Source organism: Microcebus murinus, chromosome 17 (assembly GCF_040939455.1).
Source record: "Microcebus murinus isolate Inina chromosome 17, M.murinus_Inina_mat1.0, whole genome shotgun sequence".
In the NCBI taxonomy this organism is placed as follows: Eukaryota; Metazoa; Chordata; class Mammalia; order Primates; family Cheirogaleidae; genus Microcebus; species Microcebus murinus.
The window spans coordinates 37,822,967-37,847,769 of NC_134120.1; the positions used below are offsets into that span (position 1 = coordinate 37,822,967).

Here is a 24,803-nt window from a genome sequence, read left to right on the forward strand (position 1 = left end):
GATCATACTCTTTCTGTCCAATCATATTTCTACAAGACTTTCCATATTTTGTTAAAGCTAAGCATAAAAGTGGACAATTTCCCCTGTATCTTTGGGTCTTCATTATGAAGGCTGCTGGGTATACACATTAAATAAATTTGGATGCATTTTCTCCAATTAATCTACTTTTCCTGAGTTGATTTTTCAGCGAAACTGCATAGGGCTAGTTGCCTTTCAATGGGAGGGTAAGGCTAGTTGACCTTCCAATCTTGTTTCAACTCTCTTTGAGACTAAATATGTCTTCCTCACTTATTGCAAATCATTGCTGTTGTATTCTCCACCGGTGAAAGTTAGCCTTGACAATTCACCCCCTTCCTTTTTTTTTTTTTGTAGATTTCAAAGCATTTCATAGATATCTTCATTATCATGGGCTGGTGTGGATTTCTGTGTAGGTAGAAAACTCAGGAGCTGCAGAGGCTGAGCAAAGGGTTCAAGGTCTCACGGTGATTCAAACTGGGGACTCCCCCGCTCCCCACAGTCTGAGATCTGTTCTCTTTCAAAGATCATATGAGTTTTATAAACCAAATGAACAAAGAAAACTTGTTTTGCTCTGAAGGAAAAAAAAAAAAAAAGAACAAAACCAATAGCAACGTTGCCTGACCTTTCCAGCCCCTGTAAGCCTCAGAGCTGTTGGCTGTACCTTGTCATAACTGTGATCTTTCGACTAAAAAAGAATGCTAATCAGCCCGGCTCTGCTGACCTCCATTTGTTATCCGGTTGCTAAGTGATAGCTCAAGATTAGCTGGCCATAGGTGAATGGAAATTTCTACCCTGTGCTTTTGTTTAGTGATGAAAAATAGTTTAGGGCATTGGAAGAAAGAAACTCACTTCTATGTCGTTGGCTCTTGAACTGTTTTTAAAGAACTCGTCTCTGTCCCAACAAATGCAAAGACTGGAAAAGGCAACGCACAAGACGGTTTTCTGAGGTTCCCAAGTGCCCTCAATGTTGGCTTTTCCTTGTTCCTGTCATCATTTCCTTAGCTAGGGATAACTGTCTGGTCATGCAAAAGCCACGAGACAAACCATCAGCTTTATCTGTTGCTTAACTTCTCTAACCCTCACTCACTCCTCCATAAAAATGGAACCAAATAATAGGATCGATCCCTGGGATTGTTGTGAGGATAAAATCAGATGATAGTATGAAAGGTGCTTAACACAGTGCTTGCCCATAGAAAGAACCTGGTGCATATTGGATACTATTAGTAGTAGTCGTATCACCACCACCATTATCATGTGTCAGATTGTCTCTATGCTTCAGAGTGTTAGTATTCCAAAGGGAAATGCAGATTTATTTATTTTCCTCTCTTAATGACCGCCTGCAGTGCAGTACTTCTTGATCAGGCTGAGAACCCCTGAGTGACAGAGTCCACTGTGTCTGAAAGCTTTAGCTGTGCGTAGGTGTGCTATAGTCCCATGAGCTTCATCTTTGGTTTGCTCATCTGAAAAGGGTCTATAAACCTTGCAAGCGGCCGGGCGCGGTGGCTCACGCCTGTAATCCTAGCACTCTGGGAGGCCAAGGCAGGCAGATTGCTCAAGGTCAGGAGTTCGAAACCAGCCTGAGCAAGAGCGAGACCCCGTCTCTACTAGAAATAGAAATTAATTGGCCAACTAATATATATAGAAAAAATTAGCCGGGCATGTTGGCGCATGCCTGTAGTCCTAGCTACTCGGGAGGCTGAGGCAGCAGGATTGCTTGAGCCCAGGAGTTTGACGTTGCTGTGAGCTAGGCTGACGCCACGGCACTCACTTTAGCCTGGGCAACAAAGCGAGACTCTGTCTCAGTAAAATAAAATAAAATAAAATAATAAAATAAAATAAAATAAAATAAACCTTGCAAGTGACACACAAGTTTAGAAAGGTCAGGTGGAGAGGTGGGTAAATCGAGTCCATATTCCCTTATATCCTTGCAATTACCAAAAGTAGTTTGAGGGTATCTCTGACTTGTAACTGTAAAGCATCTCATTAATCCACATGTAACATTGCACGGAGCTGATTTTGAATGAACTCTGTCCATAACCTGCTGCTTACAATTTTGATATGATAACACTGTAATAAACATCCTTATATGTAGATGTTTTCATAATTGTAAGACTGTGTCCTGAGACAAAAATCTTAGAAGCTGGGTTAAGGAATCTGGTTATCTTTTGATGTATCATTACAATGACCACAGGACGCACCTGGTAGGAGATAGTCTAGAGAATTTGTTTCCCTCTATGTTCTTTTTACTTCCTTTATAGTTTCTCTTGGTTTACACTACTTCTTTTTCTAATCCCCTGATTTGTGCGTAGAGCCAAATATTACTGGAGTGTGTGAGAAAGCAAGAAAGAAAGAGAATATTCCTTTCCATTGTTGTCTTTATTTTTATTTCATTCCAGTTTCTGGTTGTGGATTGGGTAGGTGGATTTTTAAGACTTTAAGTTCTAAACCAATCTTTCCAATTCTTAAGACTTTAAGTCCTGTACTAGCCACAACATAGTGGATATCACCACCCTTCCTTAGAATGCTCCAGATTATGTGGAAATTTTATTTCTCTTCATTTGCAAGAGAAACTCCTAGATGAAAAAGATCATCCCTTCGAAAAGCATAAATCTCCATCTCTTTAACCACTAACTTAGCTGCTCTCAAAGAAATGTGAAGAAGGCTTTGTTTGTGTCTTTTTCCTTCTGTGTCCACTGCTAACTAAGTGGCTCTTTCTAGTGTCTTTATTTCAAATTCTCAGATAAAGGAATTAACTGGACCAATTTTCACCATTGTCCCATTGTGGGCAGATCTTTGAGCCAGTCTACCTCTTGGGCTTCTAGACAACTAGAGATGGTCACTCTTGGGCTAGGCACCCCTCTCTCACCTAATCAGCTACTGGTTGAGTGTGTATCATGTGGAATGAAAAGGCCCCTATGATGCTCTAGAATATTTTATTTTTATTTTTTTTAATTTTTATTTCAGGGTATTATGAGGGTACAAACATTTTGGTTACATTTTATGTCTTTGCCTCGCCCAAGTGATGGTTAGAGGCATGCCCTTCCCCTCTACAATGGCCACTGTGTCCTTTAGTTGTGAGTTTACCATCCCAAACGCCCTAGTCCCTGGAGAATATTATTACCATGTGAGCACCACAGTGTTAATCAGTGCCAATTTGATGGCGAGTACAAGTGGAGCCTATTCTTCCAATCTTGTGTTACCTCACTTCGGATAATGGGCTGATGCTCTAGAATTTTGAGTGAAGTGAGTGGCATTCCATGGACCCTTAGCTGCTCTTATCCAGGCTACTCTTATCCAAGCTGCTCTTAAATTGCCAAACTGGGGGAGAACAAGCATGGCAAGGATAGCCCAGCATTTTGTAAAAAAGAGCTTCTAAAAATGTCTAAACACACATTTACCCTGGAACCCAGCAATTTAGGTATTTACCCAAGAGAAATGGAAACATATAGCCACAAATACTTGAAGAGGAATGTTCCTAGTAGCTTTATGTTCGATAAGACGAAACTGGAGAGAGCCACAGTGTCTGTCAAAATAGAAATGGACAAGTAACTTTGACATAGTTATACAACTGACAAAAAGAAATGTATTACTGATACACACAACCCAGGTGAATCTCAGAAACATTGTGCTGTGTGAAAGAAGCCTTATATAATAGTACACGCTATACAACTTCATTTATATGAAGTTCTAGGACAGGCAAACCTGAACAAAATTTAAAAATAAAATATTTTTTTTGCCTCTGGGGGGGTGGGAGTGAAGTCTGAGCAGGCAGAAGCATTAGTATTTTCTGGGGTCATGGTAATTTCCACATCTTGAAAGGGTTTGGGCTATCAGACATTTGTCAAAATTTAGTAAATGTACACTTAAAATTGATGCATTTCATGGTTTGTAATTTTACCTCTGAAGAAAAAAATGTAGACAAATCTTGAACTCTAGTTAATGACATGCATACTGATGTATTTAGGGGAGATGTATACTTATGGCTATAATTTAATTTGAAATTCATAAAGAGGCTAGGCACGGTGGCTTACACTTGTAATCCTAGCACTCTGGGAGGCCGAGGTGGGAGAATCACTTGAGCTCAGGAGTTTGAGGCCAGCCTGAGCAAGAGTGAGATCCCATCTCCACTAAAAATAGAGAAATTAGCTGGGTGTGGTGGTGTGCACCTGTAGTCCCAGCTCCTCGGGAGGCTGAGGCAGGAGAATCACTTGAGCCCAGGAGTTTGAGGTTGCTGTGAGCTAGGCTGATGACACAGCACTCTAGCTCGGTTGACAGAGCAAGACTCTGTCTCAAAAAAAAAAAAAAGAATTCATCAAGAGAAATAAGATGGATTGATGGATGGATAAAGACATAAATAGATGAATAGAAATGTAATAAAACAAGAATAGTAAGATGTTAATGGTGCAATCTTGGTGGTGGGAATATAAGTGTTCACTGAAAATTCTTTCAAATTTGCTGTGTGTGTTAAAAGTTTCCTAATAGAATGTTGGGGGAAATGTGTACTGATGTAAAGGATGCCATTCAATCAATTTTAATACTATTCAGTTTAATTTAAGGACATTTCAACAATGACAAAAAATAATATAAAGCATTGTGTTATGTGCTGAGGATGTAAGAATGAATAAAGGCAAAGCTCTTGGCTCATAGAACTCACAATTTCATAAAAGAGACCAAAGTGACACCAAACTACTAATATTATGGGAACAAACATGTCAACTGTTTTTGGGAATAGTCTAATTTCAAGTACTTTACTTTTACTAAGGTAAGGTAGTCATGAAGCAAACAACTCCATTTTATTTCAATTACTTTGTAAGAGTTTTCACAAGTTAGGGAAAAAAAATCTTTGTGTCAAATGCTGTCTTCCAGTTTTGTTTGGTGGAATATTTTTGCCGTAATCATAGCTTGCTCTCTGCTGGTTCAGCGACCTTGTTGACATAACATTTAAAATTTACTTTCTAGCAAGGAAAAAAGCACTGAGACCACATAAAAAAATCAATGAAAGTCGGGGGGGGGGTGGGGTGGGGGGAGAGGTTAATATTTAACGCTCACATTGGTTGGAGTTATCTTCCATTTTCCCCTACCCTCTTCCTTGAGAATCTCCCAGCTCTAATTGAGGGTTGTTTCTAAAACCTGCACCTATGATTGTCCTGCTCAGAATGTTCTGGGGCTCTCTACCGCACAGTCTGGTCCTATGGCCTTAGGCTGCTGTTCCAAGTCTTCCACAGGGTGGCCTGTCCCTACTTCTTTATCCCTGGCTTCTGCAGCGGTAGCTGCCTCTAATTCCTTCTACTCCAGCCGTCCTCATCTCTGTGAGATGAGCCCCTGATCTAGCTGATCTTTCTGTTCACTAATCTCCACTTTTTACTAAAAGCCCACCTCTCTCAGCAAACCTCCTAGATATTCCCTCTCCCCTTTAACTTGGAGGGATTGGGAATGACAAGGAGGAATTAATCAAGAGAGGACTGAATCTCTCCACTCAACCTTGGCATTTTCCTTCTATCCTTTGGTGGCTTGTTTATTATAGGCCATCTCGGTTTTCAGAAAAAGCTATTTGTAGCCACTTCCTCCACTATATCACGAGCCTCTGGAGGGCAAGGGCTGGGTCTCACTCATCTCTGCACTTGATACTACACTTGATCTTAGCCAAAAGGCCGAGAAGCGATTCATCTCTGAATACATTTAAAGCTATTATACAGTGTTCTGCACATAGTGAGAATTCAACAAATGTTTGTTTCACTGAATCTATTTTGCAGAACAAGTCAACATCTATTCTTAAGATTAGCCCACGCCAGGCTCAGTGTGTTATTTGTAAACTAGTTGGTCAGTGTCATTTCCTCCAAAGTGCAGCACTTTTAATGGAGCCACAGGCCCAAGAATGACCTTCAAGAAAGACATTTTGTATTTTGCCTCCAAAGAGCAGTACAGGTTTTGTTAGACTTCCATAATCTGGGCCTCGTTTCCCAGGCAACCCTGAAACATATCACACTTTACCTGGGAGGAGCACAGCTGGTGAAGGAAGGTATTGGCCTTTGTGAGCTTGCAACTAATAAGTTGCTCATGAACTTATTAAATTGCTTTATTTTTTCCTTCTAGCTTTGATACTGTGATTGACTTTGCCTCTTTTACTGCATGTATTGTGCCATCTTGTGGCCATGGAGCATATAACACTTACCGTTAGTCCTCTAATGCTGAGAAATGGTGTTTTGGGTGGGCACTGGATTAGGTAATTGTGCTGCTATTTCGTCTTATTTCTGTATTCCAGAGGATCTCTACCTGGAGAAACATGTGAATTATTATCACATCGTGTACTGCTAAGCCAACTCAACCTGGGCTTCATCTATCTGGGGCATATCTAGAAGCATTTATGATGCTTGTTTTTTTGTGCATTTACCAGCTTCTTTTATTGTGGTACCCCAAGTGCTGTTTTTCTCTTCCCAATTCAGTGTTTTTTCTTTGAGAAAGAGCTCGTGTAAACTAGAGCAAGGTAGAAGTGGTCCTTGGAGGGGCCAAGAGTGACAAAGCTCAAGATTACTTCTGAAGGGTCCAACTCAAGAGAGGTTGCAGAAGCAAATCTTCTGCTAAAAGAAGCTGAAAGCAGTAGATGACAGCCAAGGGAACATCTGAGTGACATCTTAACGTACAGCTTCAGGTAAAAGGACAAGAGAGTAAAACATGTCTTTAACAGAGTGAGCAAAATCTCTGACAGTCCAAGTAACCAGAATATAGAAAGAAACTCTCAAAGAAATGAAGAGATTTTGAGCCATTGTATATAGTTTGTGTTATGCACTAAAACCTCTATCGTTTTGTTCATAGCAAAACCCTTCAAACTCTTCTTAGAATCCAATGATTCAGACTTTACAGAGAGAACTAACTTGAGTTTGGAATACAACAGACTAAATGTTGCAAAGTAAATGAATCATGCACAGGTTTAGAAAATCCACTTTGAAAATTTTGTCTGGTTTTCAAAATTCACAAATGTCCTGCTTGATTGTATCAAAAGCCCTCCTCCTCCTAGACAAGCTAAATTCTCTGCCTCAGTTTATCATTCTTCCTGTGACTGGTCATTAATTCATTCTGTCAACCAACTATTTCCTTTATTGGTTGACTTTTTTTGTGACAGATACTGGAGTAAGCATGAGATTACAAAGATCAAAAAGCCCAGTTCCTGCCTTCAATTCTCTCAATACCTAGTGAAGATGTGGATAAGAAATAAGAATGATAGACAGTCACGTGCTGCATAATGACGTCTTGGTCAGCAACAGACTGCATAGACACAGTGGTCCCATAGGCTTATAATAGAGTTGACAGATTCCTATCACACAAACGCTTACCATTGTGTACCATGCACTATTCAGTACAGTAACATGATGTACAGATTTGTAGCCCAGGAGCAATAAGCCCTACCATATAACCTAGTTTGTGTTGTAGGCCATACCATCTAGATTTCTATAAGTAAACTCCATGATGTTCACATAACAATGAAATCACCTAAAAACACATTTCTCAGAATGTATCTCCACCATTAAGCAGCACATGACTGTACATGAAGCAATTGGAGAAATAATATAAAATCGTTTGCTTTCTCTTCTTTAACCTATACTTTGCCTTTTTCCAATAAAGTACATGTAGTAAAATAAAATATTTTGGTAAAATTATACTTTAAAAGTGAGGAAATTGCAGTGAAACAAAGAAAGGGCTGAAACCAGGCAGTGTATCTTCTTAGAAAAATTTAAATTAAATAGATACTGTCGCCAACTTTCTTAAGCCAATGTGACCATTAAGCAAATGAGGACTTAAGTTTAAAAAAATATATTGATAGTTTCTGCTGATTAGAGATAGCTAGGGGCTATATCAGTGCTTTATTACAAAGCAAGCAAGCATTAAACCAATTCCACAAAATGTACAAATACTTATTAGCAGACAGATGCAAAAACAGTCACACCACAGGGCATTTCTACTCTTGGCCTTAATTCTTTCTAAGTAGCTGTTGATGAAAGGTCTCTTGAGAGGTTGATGACTTTGTTTTGGCAGCCCCAGCACACGACTGCAGTAGAATTTTACAAACGGGGTTCTGATGACTTTAAAAATGGGTCATCAGTCTTCCAATATTGGGCAGGTGGGAGCAGGGTGGAGGGGATGCGAAAATTCACACCTAATGGGTGTGGTGCGCTGTCTGGGGGATGGACATGATTGTAGCTCTGACTTGAGCAGAGCAGAGGCAGTATATGCAACCAAAGCATTTGTACTCCTGTAATATTCTGAAATGAAAATATAAGTTAAAAAAATGAGTCATCATTTGGTGGATGAATGCCTGTGTCAGTGAGTGACCCAGGGAAAGCATACAGTGGTTCAAATTGTGGAGACGAGAAGAGTTTAACAGATTATTTACAAAAGGTAAGGCAGGTGAGGGAAACCTCACAGGGTAGTTTAGGCCCTTGAGCCTGGTAGCGATTGAGGAGGGTAGCAATTAGTACTAGGCCAAGAACAAGGACTGACAGTAGGTTCTGGAACTCAGAGAGGGAGGGGGTCTGTAGAGAGAGGTGTCTGACAAGTGCTGGCAGAGAGGGAGGCAGGGGAAGAAATGCCTTGACCATATTTTTCTCTTTCTTACCAATATTCAGCCAGTGCTCCTCACTGGTCAAACCTAATTATAATAGAAGGCAGAGGCAGCAATGCCCACTGAAACATCCATAAAGGACAAGCTCCTGGGTCTCATAGCAGGGTCAAGAAGAGCAGAGAGCAAATCTGAAGAGGTAGACAGGAAATATCCAGCCCAAGGCATATCTGGATTTTTAACAGAGGTACACATTCTGCATCTCATTTTCTCCACTTGCCTCATGGGTTAGTGGGTTTTTGTATACTGTGGAGCAATGCAAGTCCATTCCCACCCAGCGGTGGGCTTGATACTGTAGGTTTCAGAGTATTTGTGGCAACAATGCATTACAGTAAGTGGGACAGGGGCATGATGGAAGGTGTGAGGGATGGGAGACAACCTTTGAAAGTTTCTTGATTAGCACGTGGGTGTAAAGAAATCAGAGATCTAATGGCCTAGCAAGATCCACCCAATGAAAGCTCAAGGTTCATGTGCATCGTTAGTGAAGTAGCAGAATATTTGAAGATAGACTAAGATAAAGTTGCATATGGTAATTTCTAGAGCTATGAAGCACCCCTCCCCCCAAAAAACCTGTCCACAATGATAGAAATGTTCTATATTTGTGCTGTCCAATTGGTAGTCAGTAACTTGCCACATAGAACATAAGTCTAGAGTGTAAGGGTGAGTACAAATCTTAAAAAGTTGAATTTTCTCTGGTGTGAAAAGGGAAAGAGACTTTCTTTCCCTTCTCCCGTTTCCTTGAGCATTTACTTTACAACTTGTAACTGTTAATTCCTCCTCCGTCTCTTTGAAATACAAACCTTTTAAAAAGTAAATGAGTCTTTGCCAGCTTTATAATCAGAAATGTCTTTCTGAAGGACCTGGGACCATCTCTTTGAATGGTAAACACGGAAGAAGATAGCACCCCTGTCCTCCCATCTTCATGGGGCCCTGGCTTCAAACTGTACCTAGCTTAGCTACCTGTCACAGAATGCTAAGAAGTTTTCTTATTCTTTGAATAAGGTAATTTAGCAAACACAATGGCCACTTTACTTGACGACAAGTTATCATTTATCTTGTGAACACATATGTACTGACTGGCTATAAAAAAAGGTGAGAATTTTTCCTGTCTTTACAATTTCTTTATGGGTTGCCTGTGATATATATGTATTACATTCTAGCCTAATGCTTTTTCAATAATAAAACTGTTTTCTAAATAAACCTAAAATTCATATGGAATCCCCAATGACCCAGAATAGCCAAAGCCATTCCGAGAAAAAAGAACAAAACTGGAGGAATCAGATTACCTGACTTTAAATTATACTACAAAATTATAGTAACCAAAACAACATGGTACTGGCCTAAAAACAGACACATAGATCAATGGAACAGAACAGAGAACTCAGAAATAAATCCACATATTTACAGTGAACTCATTTTTTATATAGGTGCCAAGAATATACACTGGGGAAAGGACAGTCTCTTCAATAAACGGTGCTGGGAAAACTGGATTCCATATGCATAAGAATGAATTAGATCCATTTGTCTTACCATATACAAAAATCAAATCAAAATGGATAAAAGGTCTTAAATCTAAGACCTGAAACTGTTTCAGTTCCTTATATATTCTGGTTTTTAATCCCTTGTTAGATGGGTAGTTTGCAAATATTTTCTCCCATTCAGTGGGTTGTCTTTTCATTTTGTTGATTGCTTCCTTTGCTATGCAGAAGCTTTTTAGCTAGATGTGATCCCATTTGTCCATTTCTGTTTTGGTTGCCTGTGCTTTCATGGTGTTGCTCAAGAAATCTTTGCCCAGACCAGTGTCCTGGCGTGTTTCCCCAGTGCTTTCTTCTAGAGGTCTCAGTTTCAGGTGTTAAGTCTTTAATCAATAGAGGAGCTACAGTGGAATCCTAAAACACGCACTACACAAAAGGCAAGAAAGAAGGAGCAGAGAAATGAGAAAACAAATGGGACAGAGAGAAAACAAATACCAAGATGGAAGGCTTAAACTTACTTACATCTGAGCAATTGCTGCAACACCTTCCGTTAAAATTCAAATTGTCAACATGGATAAGGAGGCAAGACCTACACATATGCTGTCTACAAGAAATGCACTATAATTATAAAGGCATACACAGCTAGAGAGTAAAGGATCCAGAAGATACACTGTGGGGACACTAAGCCTAAGAAAGCCGGTGTGGCTGTGTAAATGTTAAGCAAAGTAGATTTCAAGGCAAAGAATATGTTAAAAGAAAAACTTTAGACAAATTAAATTAACAGAATTTAATTGAGCAAAGAATGACTGGAGAATCAGGCAGCTTCCTTGAACCAGAATAGATTCAGAGTGACTCTGCAATGCTGTACGGTGGGAGAGGGTTTATGGACAGAAAAAGGAAAGTGCTGTCCAGAACACACGGAAGTGAGGGACAGAAGCAGCCGGATTGGTTACATTTCCAGATTTGCCCTCTTTGAACACGGTTTGAACAGTTGGCCGCCTGTGAGTGGTTGAAGTACGGATGCTGTGATTGGCTAAGATTCTCCTATTTGTTGCAAGAGTAGATTACAGGCTGTTTACACATCCAGTTAGTTTACGGTTCACTCTGTAGAAAGAAACCTTTAGGCCAAGTTAAAATATATAAGGAGGCAGCTTTCGGCTAAATTTAACAATTGTAAACAAAGAAAGACATTTCATGATGATAAAAGGGTCTTTCTGGAATACACAATAATCCTAATGTGTTTGTACTTAATAACGCAGGTGTAAAGTTTCAAAATACAGGAAGGAAAGTAGGAAAGAATTAAAGGGGGAAATTAGCAAAGCCACCATCAGTAGGAGATTGTAAACCCCTCTTTTTTTAAATTAACAGAAAAAGTAGACAAAAAAATCAGCAATGAGATAGAGGATTTGAACTACACTAAAATAATGAGACTAAGAAATTTTGGTGTGTTAAAGTAAGCTTTAATTCTCTAAAAAAAAAAATCTCATCTCTAGGTGATGTTTGATCAGTAACATTACTTATTGCATTCATAAGTAAAATGAACCAAAATCTAATTTAGGAATTTACCTGTAACAAATAGCTGAGTCTCAGCCAATCACAACAGCTGAGTCTCAGCCAATCACAGGCTGCCAACTGATCGGACTGTGTCCAAATAAGGCAAAGGCTGAGCTGTAACCAATCAAGATGTTTCTGTACCTTACTTGTTTTCTGTCTGAATGCGACCTGCCCAGGTTGCAGAGCAGTGTTCTCTGAACCTCTTCCTGTTTGAGGGCTGCCCAATTCCGTCAGTCATTATCATTTTAAACCCAAGTTGTAACCATCCTTTTGAGCTTCTCATCCCAGAGTTTCTCCCATGTACCTACGAGATGTACATGCCAATAGATTTACGTTTCTCTCTTGTTAATCTGTGTTTTGTTACACAGCCCCAGCTGAACACCTAGAAGGGTAAAAGAGAAAGATCTTTTTTCTTCTCCTACAGCTGCAACTCTGTAAACTATGACAAGCAATTAAAATAGCCTCTCAAACACTGGTAGAATGATTTCATCTTTTTGGGTCAGATATGTGAGCCTTCGGCAGCCAATCCTAACAGGTTTCTCTAGCGTTACTTTCTGGGCAGACAGCGACCTTCAGTTCCTTAGGAACAAGGTTGCCTGAGTTGGCAAATGGAAATGCAAGGTACCTAGCTTAATTTGAATTTTAGATAAACAACAGGCAGATACTTTTTTACTAGGGGCTGGCTGTAAGCAGATCTAATTAAATAACAAAGTCCAAGAAACACCTGCCTTTTCGGTGCTCTCTCAACCATCAAGCTATCTATATTCCTTATAAAATATGACAAAGCAATAAAAAGATACAGGGAAAAGGTCACTCCAAACGTAGTCTTTTTATTTAAATATTTTATGATAATACAAATATAATCTCCCCCCCAAAAACAGATGTAAAACTAATGCAAATCATTTTTTTTTTCAAGAACAAAGAAAATCTTTCAGAAAATGTGATTATGTTATATACAAGAGACAGGTTAGGTTTTCAAGCCGAGCCAAGGAGGAAGCTTAAGACCAAATTTTGTTTGTTCTGAGCACATAGGTCATATTTATATTTTCACACAGTAGTGATATTCCTGTTGCAGACTTGGCAAAATATGACTAGGTCTATAATGAAAAGAAAGAAGAAACACAACTATTAAGCAGAGAGGAAAAAATTCTAGATCATGGAAGAGTGACCTCCATCTTAAGCTAGACTTAAACAATGTCTAAAAATATTTGTCCTCATCTATATACAGTGGGAGCACACTGTAGAAAACCTTTCAACAATATTTTTAAAAATGTCTACAAAAGTAAAATTTTAAAGTTTCATTTCCCCAGCAAAATATCTTAAAAGTCAAGAAATTAGTCTTTAAAAAAATTATGAAAACTATTGTGTTGTGGGAAATATTTATATAAATTATTCCTTATGCACATACTATCTTGAGACATTGTTTCTAGGAGCAGTAGAATATAATCCATGGAGGACCTACACAACCCAAATAACTTGTAAAAAAATAACTTGTAAAAAAGAAGGGCAAGGATGTTGTGCAAAATCAGGTCAATTGTTTTGAGGTTTTTGTAACATAATATTTACTAGTTATGTAAGCCAATCAGTGACTTTGAGACATCAGAATACAATCATAGTTTCAAATATAAAATTATAGAAATATACAGATTTTTGATATTTTTGGCAATTGTAGATAAAAGAGAATGGTGTGTACAATTCAGTTTAATTCCACAAATACTTATGTGGCACCATGTTAGGCACTGAGGCTACATAGCAGTGAAGTAGGCATGGTTCCCCACCATGACTAGAGAATATAGTTAGTTAATTTAGCTGCTCTAAATTGTAGCTACTTGGAAGAGAATGTACCCTGAGTTTTTTTTTTTTTTTATTCATGGCATATTATTATACAAAGGAAAATTATTTTGTATTTATAAATTTTGTCCTGGGTTATTCAACTGAATTTGAAGTGTTTAAAATTTTCATGACTGTTGAAATGATGAGGTAAAATGCTATTTTTAAGACCATACGATATGCATGTGCATACACACACATGCAGTTATGTGCACAGAAACATACAATGTGTGTTCTCCCCGTGTTATTGTTCCAAAATGTAATCAGCCTCACACAGATTAAAAAGGTTCCAGTCTTAAGGAAAACCAACAACAAAACTGGTAACCCAGATTGTGCATCTCTGGATAACTGACTTGTCAATTAGGTGCAGTAAAATACAGAATGTAGAATATCAATGTTAAATGTTAATATGATATGCAAAGAGACCCAGTCGGTTTCCTGAGTTCTCTGCTGGACGGCTGATGAACTGGATACAGTGCTAATTTGGTTAAATTCGTAGAAGCCAGATTTATTCTCTGTCTTGTTTTGTGAATATTATTTACATAAATCACTAAAAGGTACCTAAGAAACAGCATCATGCTATGTCCTCAGTAAATCATGGAGCATTTCTGAAATACATTCATGGGAGCAGAGACAGTGTGGCCCTTTACATATCAGTGACTGAGAGAAATTTTAAGCTGTTTGTGTGTCTCTGCATGTCTGTTAAGACTCATGAAAAGCAGGCATATTGAAAACATGAAATCAGTGCCTGTTAGTCAAACTCTGGGTCAGTTTGTAGCTGACTGCTGTTTAGGAGTAAGAATGCTGTACCGTGCTATGCTTGGTGACTCTGGTGGAAGATGTAGTCATGGTAGAATTAGAATGGCCAGATTCCGCTAAACCAAAAGTTGGCAGAGCGCCAGGGACCAGGGTCTTTCTGGCTGTCACAGAATCTTCAGCAGGAATCTGGTAACTGGATTGCAGAGTGGAAGCAGGTGCTAGTACTCTTTCTGTCACTGTCACATTCTGTCCTACTGCTACATTGGGCATGGCAAGAGTGGGCTGCACACTTGAGCTGGGGGCAAGGAAGCTCTCTCTTTCCCTCACCATAATGTATTGTGTATCTTGCAGAGGTGGGGTGCCTTCCAGAGGATTAGATACACCCCCATTAGGCTGTATGATTCTTTCTGTAACCATGACTTTGCCTTCATTAGCATAGTGCTGATCTACCAAGGTAGAAGCTGGAGCATACACCCTCTCTGTCACTATAAGGCTCTGTGGCTGTGTAGGGCCCAGGATCACAGTGCTTGGTGGCACAGTGGAGCCTGTGGCATAGGAAGTTTCTGTTACTATAATATTACTAGAAGCCAATGGATCAGGAAGAGGTGTAGCTACCTTTTGAGCCTGCCTAGAAGATACGGATCTTTCAGTGACTATTTCCTGAGTTACTTTCTCTGCATTTGTTTCCTGCAAAGATTTTGGAACTTGAAAGCTACTGCCAGAGGCATAAGTATTCTCTGAATCAACCTTAGTCTGCTCATAGAGTGTACGTGACGCTGCCTTCGTACCTGTTCCTGCGACAGGTTTTTGCCTCTGCTCAATTTGCATATCTGTGTCTATTTTTTGACCTATACAAACTTCAGCTAGTGTCTTGAATTTAAGTCCCAAATCATCTAAGAAGCGGTCGTCCTGCTCTCCTTCAATAAAACTGCAGCAGCCAAGGGAACCATGCAGGGATTCGGTTTCTTCTTGAGAGTAAACCAGAAGGCAGTCTTTGGCCGTGTGAATCTCATCGTTCTCAGCGTAAGAGGCTGCTTTCTAAAATGAAAATAAACACAGAGACAAATAATTAGCAACACCTCGTCATTTAAAAACGAGTCTCTATATTCCTGTTCAAAATGCATAACCTGAATCTAATTACAAGGAAACACCAGAGAAAACCCAATAGAGAGATATCCTACAACATCACTGGCCTTTATTCTCTTTTTTGCTTTCTTTCTTCGGGACCTATTGAGCCTTTCAAGGAAAGAGGCCACCATAAGGCCAGTCTGAGGTCCTGAGATCATTTCTCTCTCTCCCTGTTATGAAGTCACACTGATGAAGACAAGTGCGACTATGAAGAAATGAGAGAGTCTGCCCTGTATTCTTAAAAAATTATTAATATCATAAAAAACAAAGAAAAGGAGAGGAGATTATTTCAGATTAAAGGAGACTCAAGTGTCCTGGTAACTAAATGAAATGCAGGATCCTGGACAAGAAAAACAATTGCTATAAAAGACATTATTGTCACAGTTGGTTAAACAGAAATATGGATTGTGTCGATGTTAAATTTCTGAATTTGTTAATGGTACTGTAGTAATGTAAGAGAACGTTTGTGTATGTGTGAGACAGAGAGAGGGAGAATGGAAAAGCTAATAGTGAATGTGACAAAGTGTTAATAATTGGGTAATCTGGGTGAAGAGGGAACAAGAATTCAAAATTTCTACTATTCTTGCAAATTTTCTGATAATTCTGAAATTATTTCCAAATCTAAAGTTAGCACATGCACACATAACCAAGACTGACCTGAGCAGGATTAGAGGAGAGAAGAAAAATACATCAAAATAAAACAAATAGGATACTAGCACCAAGCTTAGCAATGAGACAGAAAAGGACAGGAAGTGGTTTTCCTTGACACTAACTCTATCTGTCAAGATAATACTTGGGGGGGTGGAGGATGGTATGAAGGGAAGGGTGGAAAAAAGTGGGAAAACACTCCAGTAATTTGGAAATTTGGAACAGAGGGAATAGAAATAAATTGCCTTCCTCAATGGAAGCCCCTCTCCTAGCCTCTCAGGTGCCTCCCAGAAGCTAACACTCCCACTTTGCCTATTGCATTGGGGACACAGGGACCTTGTTCTCAACAAAGGCATCCAATCCTGCTTTTATTTTTATTTTTAAAATTATCTTTACTGTCTGTATGATCTACAGTAATATTCTTTATTTCATTTCTTATGTCCATAATTTGCATCTATACCCTTTATATAATATCTCAAATAATCTGGTTAAGAGGTTTATCAATTTTTTGATCTCTTTAAATAAGCTTTTGGTTTCATTGCTTTTATACCTATTTTTTTGTTTAATATTTAATTGATTTTGCCTCGAAAATTTATTGCCTATTTCTGCTTGCTTTGGTTTTAATTTGTTCTTCTTTCTGTAACTTTTTAAGGGGGAAGCTGAGATCACTGATTTGTGACCCATCTTCTAATATAATCACTTTTGCTATCAATTTCCCTCCAAGCACTGTTTTAGCAGTGCCCCATAAGTTTTTGATAAAGTATGATTTAATTTTCAGTCAGTTCAAAATGTTTTCTAATTGATCCTATTATTTTTTTTCTTTTATCCACAGGTTATTTAGAAAGGTGTAATTTACAAATATTTGGGCATATCTCTTTGTTATTGATCTCTGGTTTAGTTTCTTCTTGTCAGAGTATACTGTAGGACTGCAATTCTTTTAAATTTATTTACACTTACGTCCTGGAATAGAGTCTATATTGAAAAGAATGTGGATTCTGCTTTAGCTGCAAAAGGCTCTATCAATGCCAATCAAATCCAGTCAGTTGACAGTGTTGTTATATTTCCTACAGCTTACTGATTTTCTGTCTGCTTGTTCTTTCAGTTATGAATAGAAGAGGTTGAACTCTCCAACTATAATTATCGATCTGTCTATTTCTCTTTTAGTTCTATCAGTTTTTGCTTCAAGGTTTTGAATTTCTGTTGTTAGGTACTGACATCGGCTTCCTGATGAATTGACCCATTCTCTGTTATGAAATATCCCCAATTATTTATGGTAATAATCCTTGTTCCAAAATGTACAGTGTTCCTGTGCAACACTTTTATTTTCCGTCTTGTTTCTAACTCCTAATTCTAGGCATGAGCTTCCTTACTGCATCTGATCATCTTTCCTGCAACTCTTCTCAACTTTATAGTGAAGCTAAATACTCTCATACAGAAGTTAAAATTCAAGTGGACTTAATATTAGTAGATTGTGTCTTTTAGGTCATGTATTCTCTGCCCTTCCCAACTGGGCTCATCCCTATCAAGCCTGCTCCTGCAGAGGGATGGAACTTTCTGCCCTACTGGCATCTGTCTTGGGCACATGACTTGCTTTGATCAATGAAATATGAGTGTAAACAGGTGGAGGCTTTCAGGGCCATTGTCTGCCTCTGCCTTATTCTTTACCCTGGGCCACAAGGACAGCAGTGTCCCAGGTACAATCTGCTCTCTCATTGTGTATCTTGGAATGAAGACAGCCTGGAGCGGAGCGGAGCAGAGCAGAGCTGACTGAACTAACATTGCAGGGTCCCCTGTTAGCACAGTGTAATTTAGCTACACTGACTGATTCGATGGGTGTATCTCTTATTGCCTATAAGCATTTCCTTGGAAAAAACAAAAAACCCAAACCCCACCCCCCAAAGTCTCCTTTAGATCCACAGCAATGATTACCCTAATAATATCACATCCATATAGAAATGTTTTCCCCCCCATACATAAAAACCAATCCTTACATCAGTGAAATAGCTTCTTAAGAATTCCTCGTTCAGTGCACCAGCAGCTACTCGAGCTCCGACCATGTCTCTGGAAGCCCCTGCCATGTCTCTGGAAGCCCCTGTGGCTTGTGTGGTCCTTATGCTTGCAGCACTGGTGATGGCTCCTGCTGTCCCTGTAACCTGGGCAGCTCCACTAGTCAGAAGGCTTCTCTGTTCTTCCCATCTTCCCTCCATCTCAGACATCTCCTGCTGCACTTTGGTAAAGGATGCCGAGCTACTTCCTTTCACAGTGGCTTCCCTGGTTATGCCTACGACGCCATTTCTTACCGCTAGACCGTCCCGTTGATCCACAGCCAGCAGCGGCAGCACCACCTGTGAGAACACATACAGTTGAGAATGGAATTAGAAGGATGGAGGGTTGGTGCAGCTGCTGGAAGAATCTGAGCTGAGTGGGCAGAGGTAGGGACAAGCTGGTTCCACAGAGGCCAGTTAGAAAAAATACTGTGGGTTGAATAACTTTGCTCTGTCACCCAAGCTCAAGCGTAGTGGTGCGGTCATAGCTCACTGCCATCTCAAACTCCTGGGCTCAACTGATCCTACTGCCTTGGCCTCCTGAGTAGCTGGGACTACATATATGTGCCACCACACCCAGCTATTTTTTTTTTTTCCTATTTTTTGTAGTGATGGGGTCTCACTATGTTGCCCACACTATTCCTGAACTCCCGGCCTCAAATGATCCTTCTGCCTCAGCCTCCTGAGTCACTGGGACCACAGGTGTTAGCCACCACTCCTGGTAGGTTGAATAACTTCTATTTGAATCTTGTGAAACTCTCTCTCTTTTTACTTCCTCATTTCAAAGATGATTACAACTCAAGGAGGAAACAAAACTCCAACATTCACATATAGTCTCCGCTCATTTACTCCACTGGCACCAGTGGTATTTCTAGCTTCCTCTGGAGTTTGGTCCTTTCTTCTATGGTTAGAGAGCTCTTAATTTTGTTTTTAGCTGGATACATGGCCTCCCAAAATCAAGACTGTATTTCCAAGCCTCTGATGCTACGAGGGAGAGCCGCCCGACTAGGTTGCGGTCAATGTCAATGGAGCAGAAATGGCGTATGCAACTTCTGGTAGGTGTGCTGAAAGAGCTGTTCTTCACTCTCCTCCCATGTACGGGCTGGAGTGTGGGGACAGCAGTGAGCGTCTGGAACGTGAGGATGGTGTGGGAATGGAACTCGTCCATGGAGGAGAAACAGGAGGAGCCAGGAGGCACATTGTGGAGGGATCGTCATGTTGATCCTGGCCTGGCCACGTTCATGTTTACATCACTGTTAAGAAAATGACAGTCGATGCTAAATCCTACCCTGTAAGAAAGGGGAAAGGGTGCTCATGGCAGATGGTGGCGAGAGGTCCAGGGTGAAGATGCTATAGACAGGCAAAGGGAAATGGCTCCTAAGTGGCTGGGAAAGGGGATTTTGCAACGTTTTGCAAGTGCCATGGGGGTTGTGGATTTACCTCTGCCACCCCTACATGTGGAGGGAATGGAGACAGGCCACTTCCTGGCTGTGGAAGGCTCCCCATTTAATACTGGGACAAACATTTCTATCCTAAATCCCTACACACTCTTGTTCTCCCTGACCTTTGCTCTACATTCTCTGAACACAGGACATGTTACAGGAGAATATAAAACCATCTCCACTCTGCCCTGTCCACAAACAGAAAGCATGTTGTCATTGGAACCCTTTGTTTAACAAAGGCACGTGAGTGAAATCCGCAATGATCGCTTTACTCCTCATGATCAGAGACGTTAGAAACATTTCCCGAGGCCCCTTAAAAACCCCAAAAGGAAGACAAGTTATATTGACATCTGAGGACCTGACCTTGTCTTCGGGTGGCGCCCCTTCGTTGTTCCAAGGGTGCAGCATCTCTATGGTGCCGGGGATAGCGGCGAAGCCTTTGGCTTCCTCTCCACAATGGCACATCAGCAGCAGAAATGGCACAACTACAACAGACACAAAACTGAGGGTCAGAGAAGGCTAAGCCTGACATATTTCTAAAATTATATTGCATAATTTTTGGAATTTTTGCATATCATTCCCTGGAGTTGTCTTCACTTATTTACAGCTCTGTTTTTCTTTTTTAGAGACGAGGTCTTGTTTTGTTGCCTAGGCTGGAGTGCAGTGGCATCATCACAGCTCACCGTGACTTCAAGCGATCCTCCTGCCTCAGACTCCTGAGTAGCTGGGACTACAGGTGCGTGCCACCACTCCCGGCTAATTTTTAAAAATTTTTTTGTAGAGACAGGGGTTTCACTATGTTGCTCAGGCTGGTCTTGAACTCCTGGCCTCAAGTGATCTTCCTGCTTCAGCCTCTCAAATTGCTAGGATTATAGACATGAGCCACTGCACCCAGCCAACAGCCCTATTTTTCCTTTCTTCACCTTGAGCCAACCTTACCAAGCTTGTCTCGGGTGAGTTACATGAAAGCCCGAAGGCAGCATGAGAGAGTTCTACAGATTTGAAGGCCTCGTTCATCACAAAGAGGCTGTCTACAGTTACTAAGTGGAATACCAAGGCTGGATTAGATAGTATCCAAATCACTGAAACCAATTTAAAGATTAATTTTTTTAAAAAACCACTATCTAAATTTTTTTTAACTGATTGTCTATACAAAAATGTACTGTTAGAAAGATCAAAAGCTCCTAAGAGTAAAAAATCTTAATATATTACAATATTGGAGAACACTGAAACTGCTACAGTACTTCACCCTAGAGTAAAATTTTGCACAAGGCATGACTCTATGAGGTCCCGACTAACCTTTGAATCACCTAAGTATTTTCTAAAATGATTCTACTTTAAAAACCCTCAGAATATATATAATGTTTCATATAGAATTAAATGTAATTTCAGAGATCCCTCCTTAAATTTTATTCTACCTCTAGGGGGAAGAAAAGACCCTCGATCAAGGCAAGAAAGAATTAACCACATCTGCCACGCCCATTGGCAGCTTCCAATGATGAACTGACTACCATCTAGATTCCTTTTTATGTAAAATAGTCGACAGCATGGTAACTATAGCTTGTAATTAATAAAAAGATTGGAATCAGCCAGTAGCAATTCAACAATTTCAACAAATATTAATCAAGTAACTGTTATGTGCCAAGTGCCACATTGGTTTCCAGGGAATCTGAGATGAGAAGGCAGTGGAAGGAATGCTTGGGTAAAAGAAGCAGTCCTGGCTCCAGTACCTACCCACAGACATGGCAAGCTGAGACAAGTCACTGACCATTAAGTGTCTGTATTTCTACCCACAAAATGGAAATAATAGTATAAAAGTATACTGTAAACTGTTGAGTGCTGCGTATTCAATTGAATATCTACTAATGGCTCTAACTGGCTCCTCCTCTGTCACTGAAATAGCCTCCCTTGGAGGTGGTCCTCTGCCCAAGTTCAGTGGTCCAGTGGAGTGGTGTTCCACGTGACGCCCGGTTGCAGTCCCTTGTTCTCTTGTCAAAAGAAACCCGAGACTCTGGAGGGCAGACGGGACTGGTGGAGAACATTTTGTCAGTGTTGGGAAGCAGAAATGTGCTCGGAGGGTCTCACTGCTGGGAGCCTGGTGGAGGGCAGGAGCATGGGGCAGCGGGCAGGCAGAGCTCGGACAAGTTGCATGTGCAAAGCAAGGACTGATTGGAATAAGCTAAATTTGTAAGATAAGCTTGTATGCATAATCCAAGTTCACACAATAGATATTTTCTGAGCCTGCCATGTGCAAAGCTCTGGTCTAAGGTACCGGAAACACAGCGGTAGAGAGAACAGACAACACGCTGCCCTCACAGAGCTCACAGCAACAAGGTTTGCGCCAAAGGTAGCTGAAGAGCATGCCTGACTTCAGTTATTTAAATCAGAAAATGATACATATTTATCATACAAAATCCTGAAGGGTCCTACAATAGCAAGTTTTAGTGAATTTTTCAATCATTCAGTATTGCTTCCCTATTCACCCTCAGAAGCATTCTAATGTGGTTTAAGAATAACTGCGGAGAAATCAATGATCACCATAGTAACATAGAATCACTAGTAGTAGTGCACTCAAATCACTAAAAGGAGCTCAAAATTGGCTTTTGAAAGACTCACGTAGCAAGAGCAGAAGGGCCAAGATCATGAGCGCGATCGCCGCGGGTCCCAGGCCCACGTAGGAGCTGCGCAACGCTTTTGCGCAGCCGCTGCCGTCCAGACACTCGCACACCGTGAGCGTGAGGGTCTGCTTTTCAGGGCAACTGAGGCCCTGGTTATCCGAAATCAGGAACTGAATTTCACTTCGCCCAAGCTTTTGCTCGCTTTGTTGCAGCAGCACACTGGTACCTGTAACGGCAGGAGGCAAAAGAATATAAAAGTGAGTGATTATCAAGGAAGGGGCAAAATGGAATTACAGAAAATTCTTTTATTGCTGATAATAGTTAGCTCCAGTTAGAAGCTTTCGTCTTCCTTCACTTCTCACTGAATTCATATTGCGTGCCCGCTGAAATTTAGATGCATAGATCCTTAATATGCAGCTTCAGCACTGCAGGATCAGATTTGGACGCCTTATTTTCATGATGATTAATTGCAACCAATGTGTGTGGTCTACCAAAATGGTCCACATACTAGGAATGCAGTGACAGGTGGTGAGTTAAACAGCATTTCCATGGAATGACTTTATTTTACTATTTCTTAAAAAAACTTTACTAAGGCAAATTTTAAACACAGACAATAGAAGAGCATAACCCCATGGTACCTATCTTCAGCTTTAATAGCTTCTAACAATGGGCCAATCTTGTTTTATCTAGTCCTCTCCTTTTTGTTTCTAATACTATATATTCAAAATTTAAAAAAAAATGAAAACCTACAGAAAAGATGAAAGAATATCACAATGAACCCTTCACTAATTGTTCACAATTTTCAACATACTTTTTCTCTATATATACAGCCACTTTTTTTTTTTTTTAACTTTTTGGGAACTATTTCAAGGTAAGTTACAGATAGCATGAAATTTTTCAGCATGTACCTTCTAAGGCCAATGGTTACTAGCACTCTTAAGAAATTCATTATTGACATAATACTACTACCTATTAATAATACAGAACTCAATGTGTTTATAAGTTGCATCTATTGGAATTTTAGAGTGTAAGGATCATAGGGGAGTTTTACTTATTAATTCAGATCACTGAAAAACATAAGAAAACCAAAGATACTAAATTTATATAAACGCAGTTTTAAATGTTAAAGGTATTAATTTGAGAATTGGACCAAACAATATTCAAAGCCTCTTAAAATTATTTAACATATTTGCTGAAAATAAAATAATAAACCTGTGAATTAAGAAAAACTTGGGCATCACATTTGAAATTTTTCTGAAATGAACGCTACTTGTTTAAAACAAAATAGTTTTCTGGATAGACTTTTCCATATTCAAAACCATCCTGAAGGATACCTAAAAACTCACATCAACACATCACATGGTCCATATGCACAAGGTAGGGACATATGGGCATGTCCACTGGCATGGGGGCGTATCAGACAGATAAAGGGTCTTTATCATGTTCTAGCTTTTTTTTTTTTTGAGACTGAGTCTCACTTTGTTGCCCAGGCTAGAGTGAGTGCCATGGCATTAGCCTAGCTCACAGCAACCTCAAACTCCTGGGCTCAAGCAATCCTGCTGCCTCAGCCTCCCAAGTAGCTGGGACTATAGGCATGCGCCACCATGCCCGGCTAATTTTTTCTATATATATTAGTTGACCAATTAATTTCTTTCTATTTATAGTAGAGACAGGGTCTCATTCTTGCTCAGGCTGGTTTCGAACTCCTGACCTCGAGCAATCTGCCCACCTCGGCCTCCCAGAGAGCTAGGATTACAGGCGTGAACCATCGTGCCTGGCCCATGTTCTAGCTTTGTGACTTTGAGCAAGTTACTTACCTCTAGGCAAGCCAACATGTCCCCAGCTTTAACCAGGGAATAATGTTATAAAGTAAGGACTAAATATGATAATATATTATAGGAAGGGCTAGCAGAGTGCCTGACATATAGTCAGCGCTCAGTAAAGGTTATTTTAAATGGAATTATTATTCCCACACTTCCAGATTTTTAGAAGGCACCTACTATGATTGTTGTGCTTCAAAAGGCTTGCTACTCCTCACCTTATGAGACAAAATTACTCTAAGAGCTATTTGGAGAATGCCCAGCTACCTTCAAGACATTTTAGGTTATTTTTCTTCTCTCCAAAGGCACACAAAAAATACTAATGATGCTATAACAAGCTCTATATGCCTACAAGAGCAGAACCTCATTTTATAAATTCCTTTAAAGGTTGTACTGGAAATATACTTTATGAGAAGAAACACAATCTATATTATAAATACTTTAGATATCTATCATGCTTCATATTTGGATTTTAATGTAGTCCAATGGTTTTGCTTACTTTCTTGGCGTACTATTTTCCATTTTTCTGCCATTCCGGGTGGTTGGTCAATGACAGAGAAACTGAAAGGCCCACTGTTTGGGTATCCATCCAGGTCCTCCGCAGTGACATTCACATACGGTACATCATCACAGATAGTCTGCACGGGGTCCACTAGTGTGGGGCAATTGTCATTGATGTCTTCGACCATGATCCTGACAGTGCCAGTGACGGTTTTTCTTGGATAATCTTAAAAAAAAAAAAAAAAAGATAAAGTATGTGTATTCTGATACTATTGCTGACAATGGATATATTTGAATTTTCTTGCCAATTTGGTATGAAAAAGGGACTAACCACTCAGGACACTTTCTATC

At 39.9% G+C, this 24,803-nt stretch overlaps 1 protein-coding gene, 1 non-coding gene and 1 pseudogene across 2 annotated transcripts in view; all 3 read right to left on the bottom strand.

Moving 5' to 3' along the window:
• Positions 1 to 5,611: 5,611 nt before the first annotated feature.
• On the bottom strand, positions 5,612 to 5,681 carry LOC142861732 (uncharacterized; annotated as a pseudogene).
• A 6,795-nt stretch (positions 5,682 to 12,476) lies between these two features.
• Positions 12,477 to 24,803, bottom strand: part of DSG2 (desmoglein 2) — a 46,883-nt gene continuing 34,556 nt past the window's right edge. The window contains exons 11-15 of the mRNA XM_012782558.3: positions 24,451 to 24,678; positions 22,130 to 22,357; positions 19,877 to 19,998; positions 18,018 to 18,371; positions 12,477 to 15,288 (exon numbers count right to left, since the gene is read on the bottom strand). Of these exons, the coding sequence (XP_012638012.2) occupies positions 14,281 to 15,288; positions 18,018 to 18,371; positions 19,877 to 19,998; positions 22,130 to 22,357; positions 24,451 to 24,678 (1,940 nt within the window). The 3' untranslated portion in view covers positions 12,477 to 14,280. The remainder of the gene's footprint in view (positions 15,289 to 18,017; positions 18,372 to 19,876; positions 19,999 to 22,129; positions 22,358 to 24,450; positions 24,679 to 24,803) is intronic.
• Positions 15,476 to 15,603, bottom strand: LOC142861785 (small nucleolar RNA SNORA64/SNORA10 family). The gene has a single exon (XR_012912935.1). It is a non-coding gene; the product is annotated as a small nucleolar RNA SNORA64/SNORA10 family (small nucleolar RNA).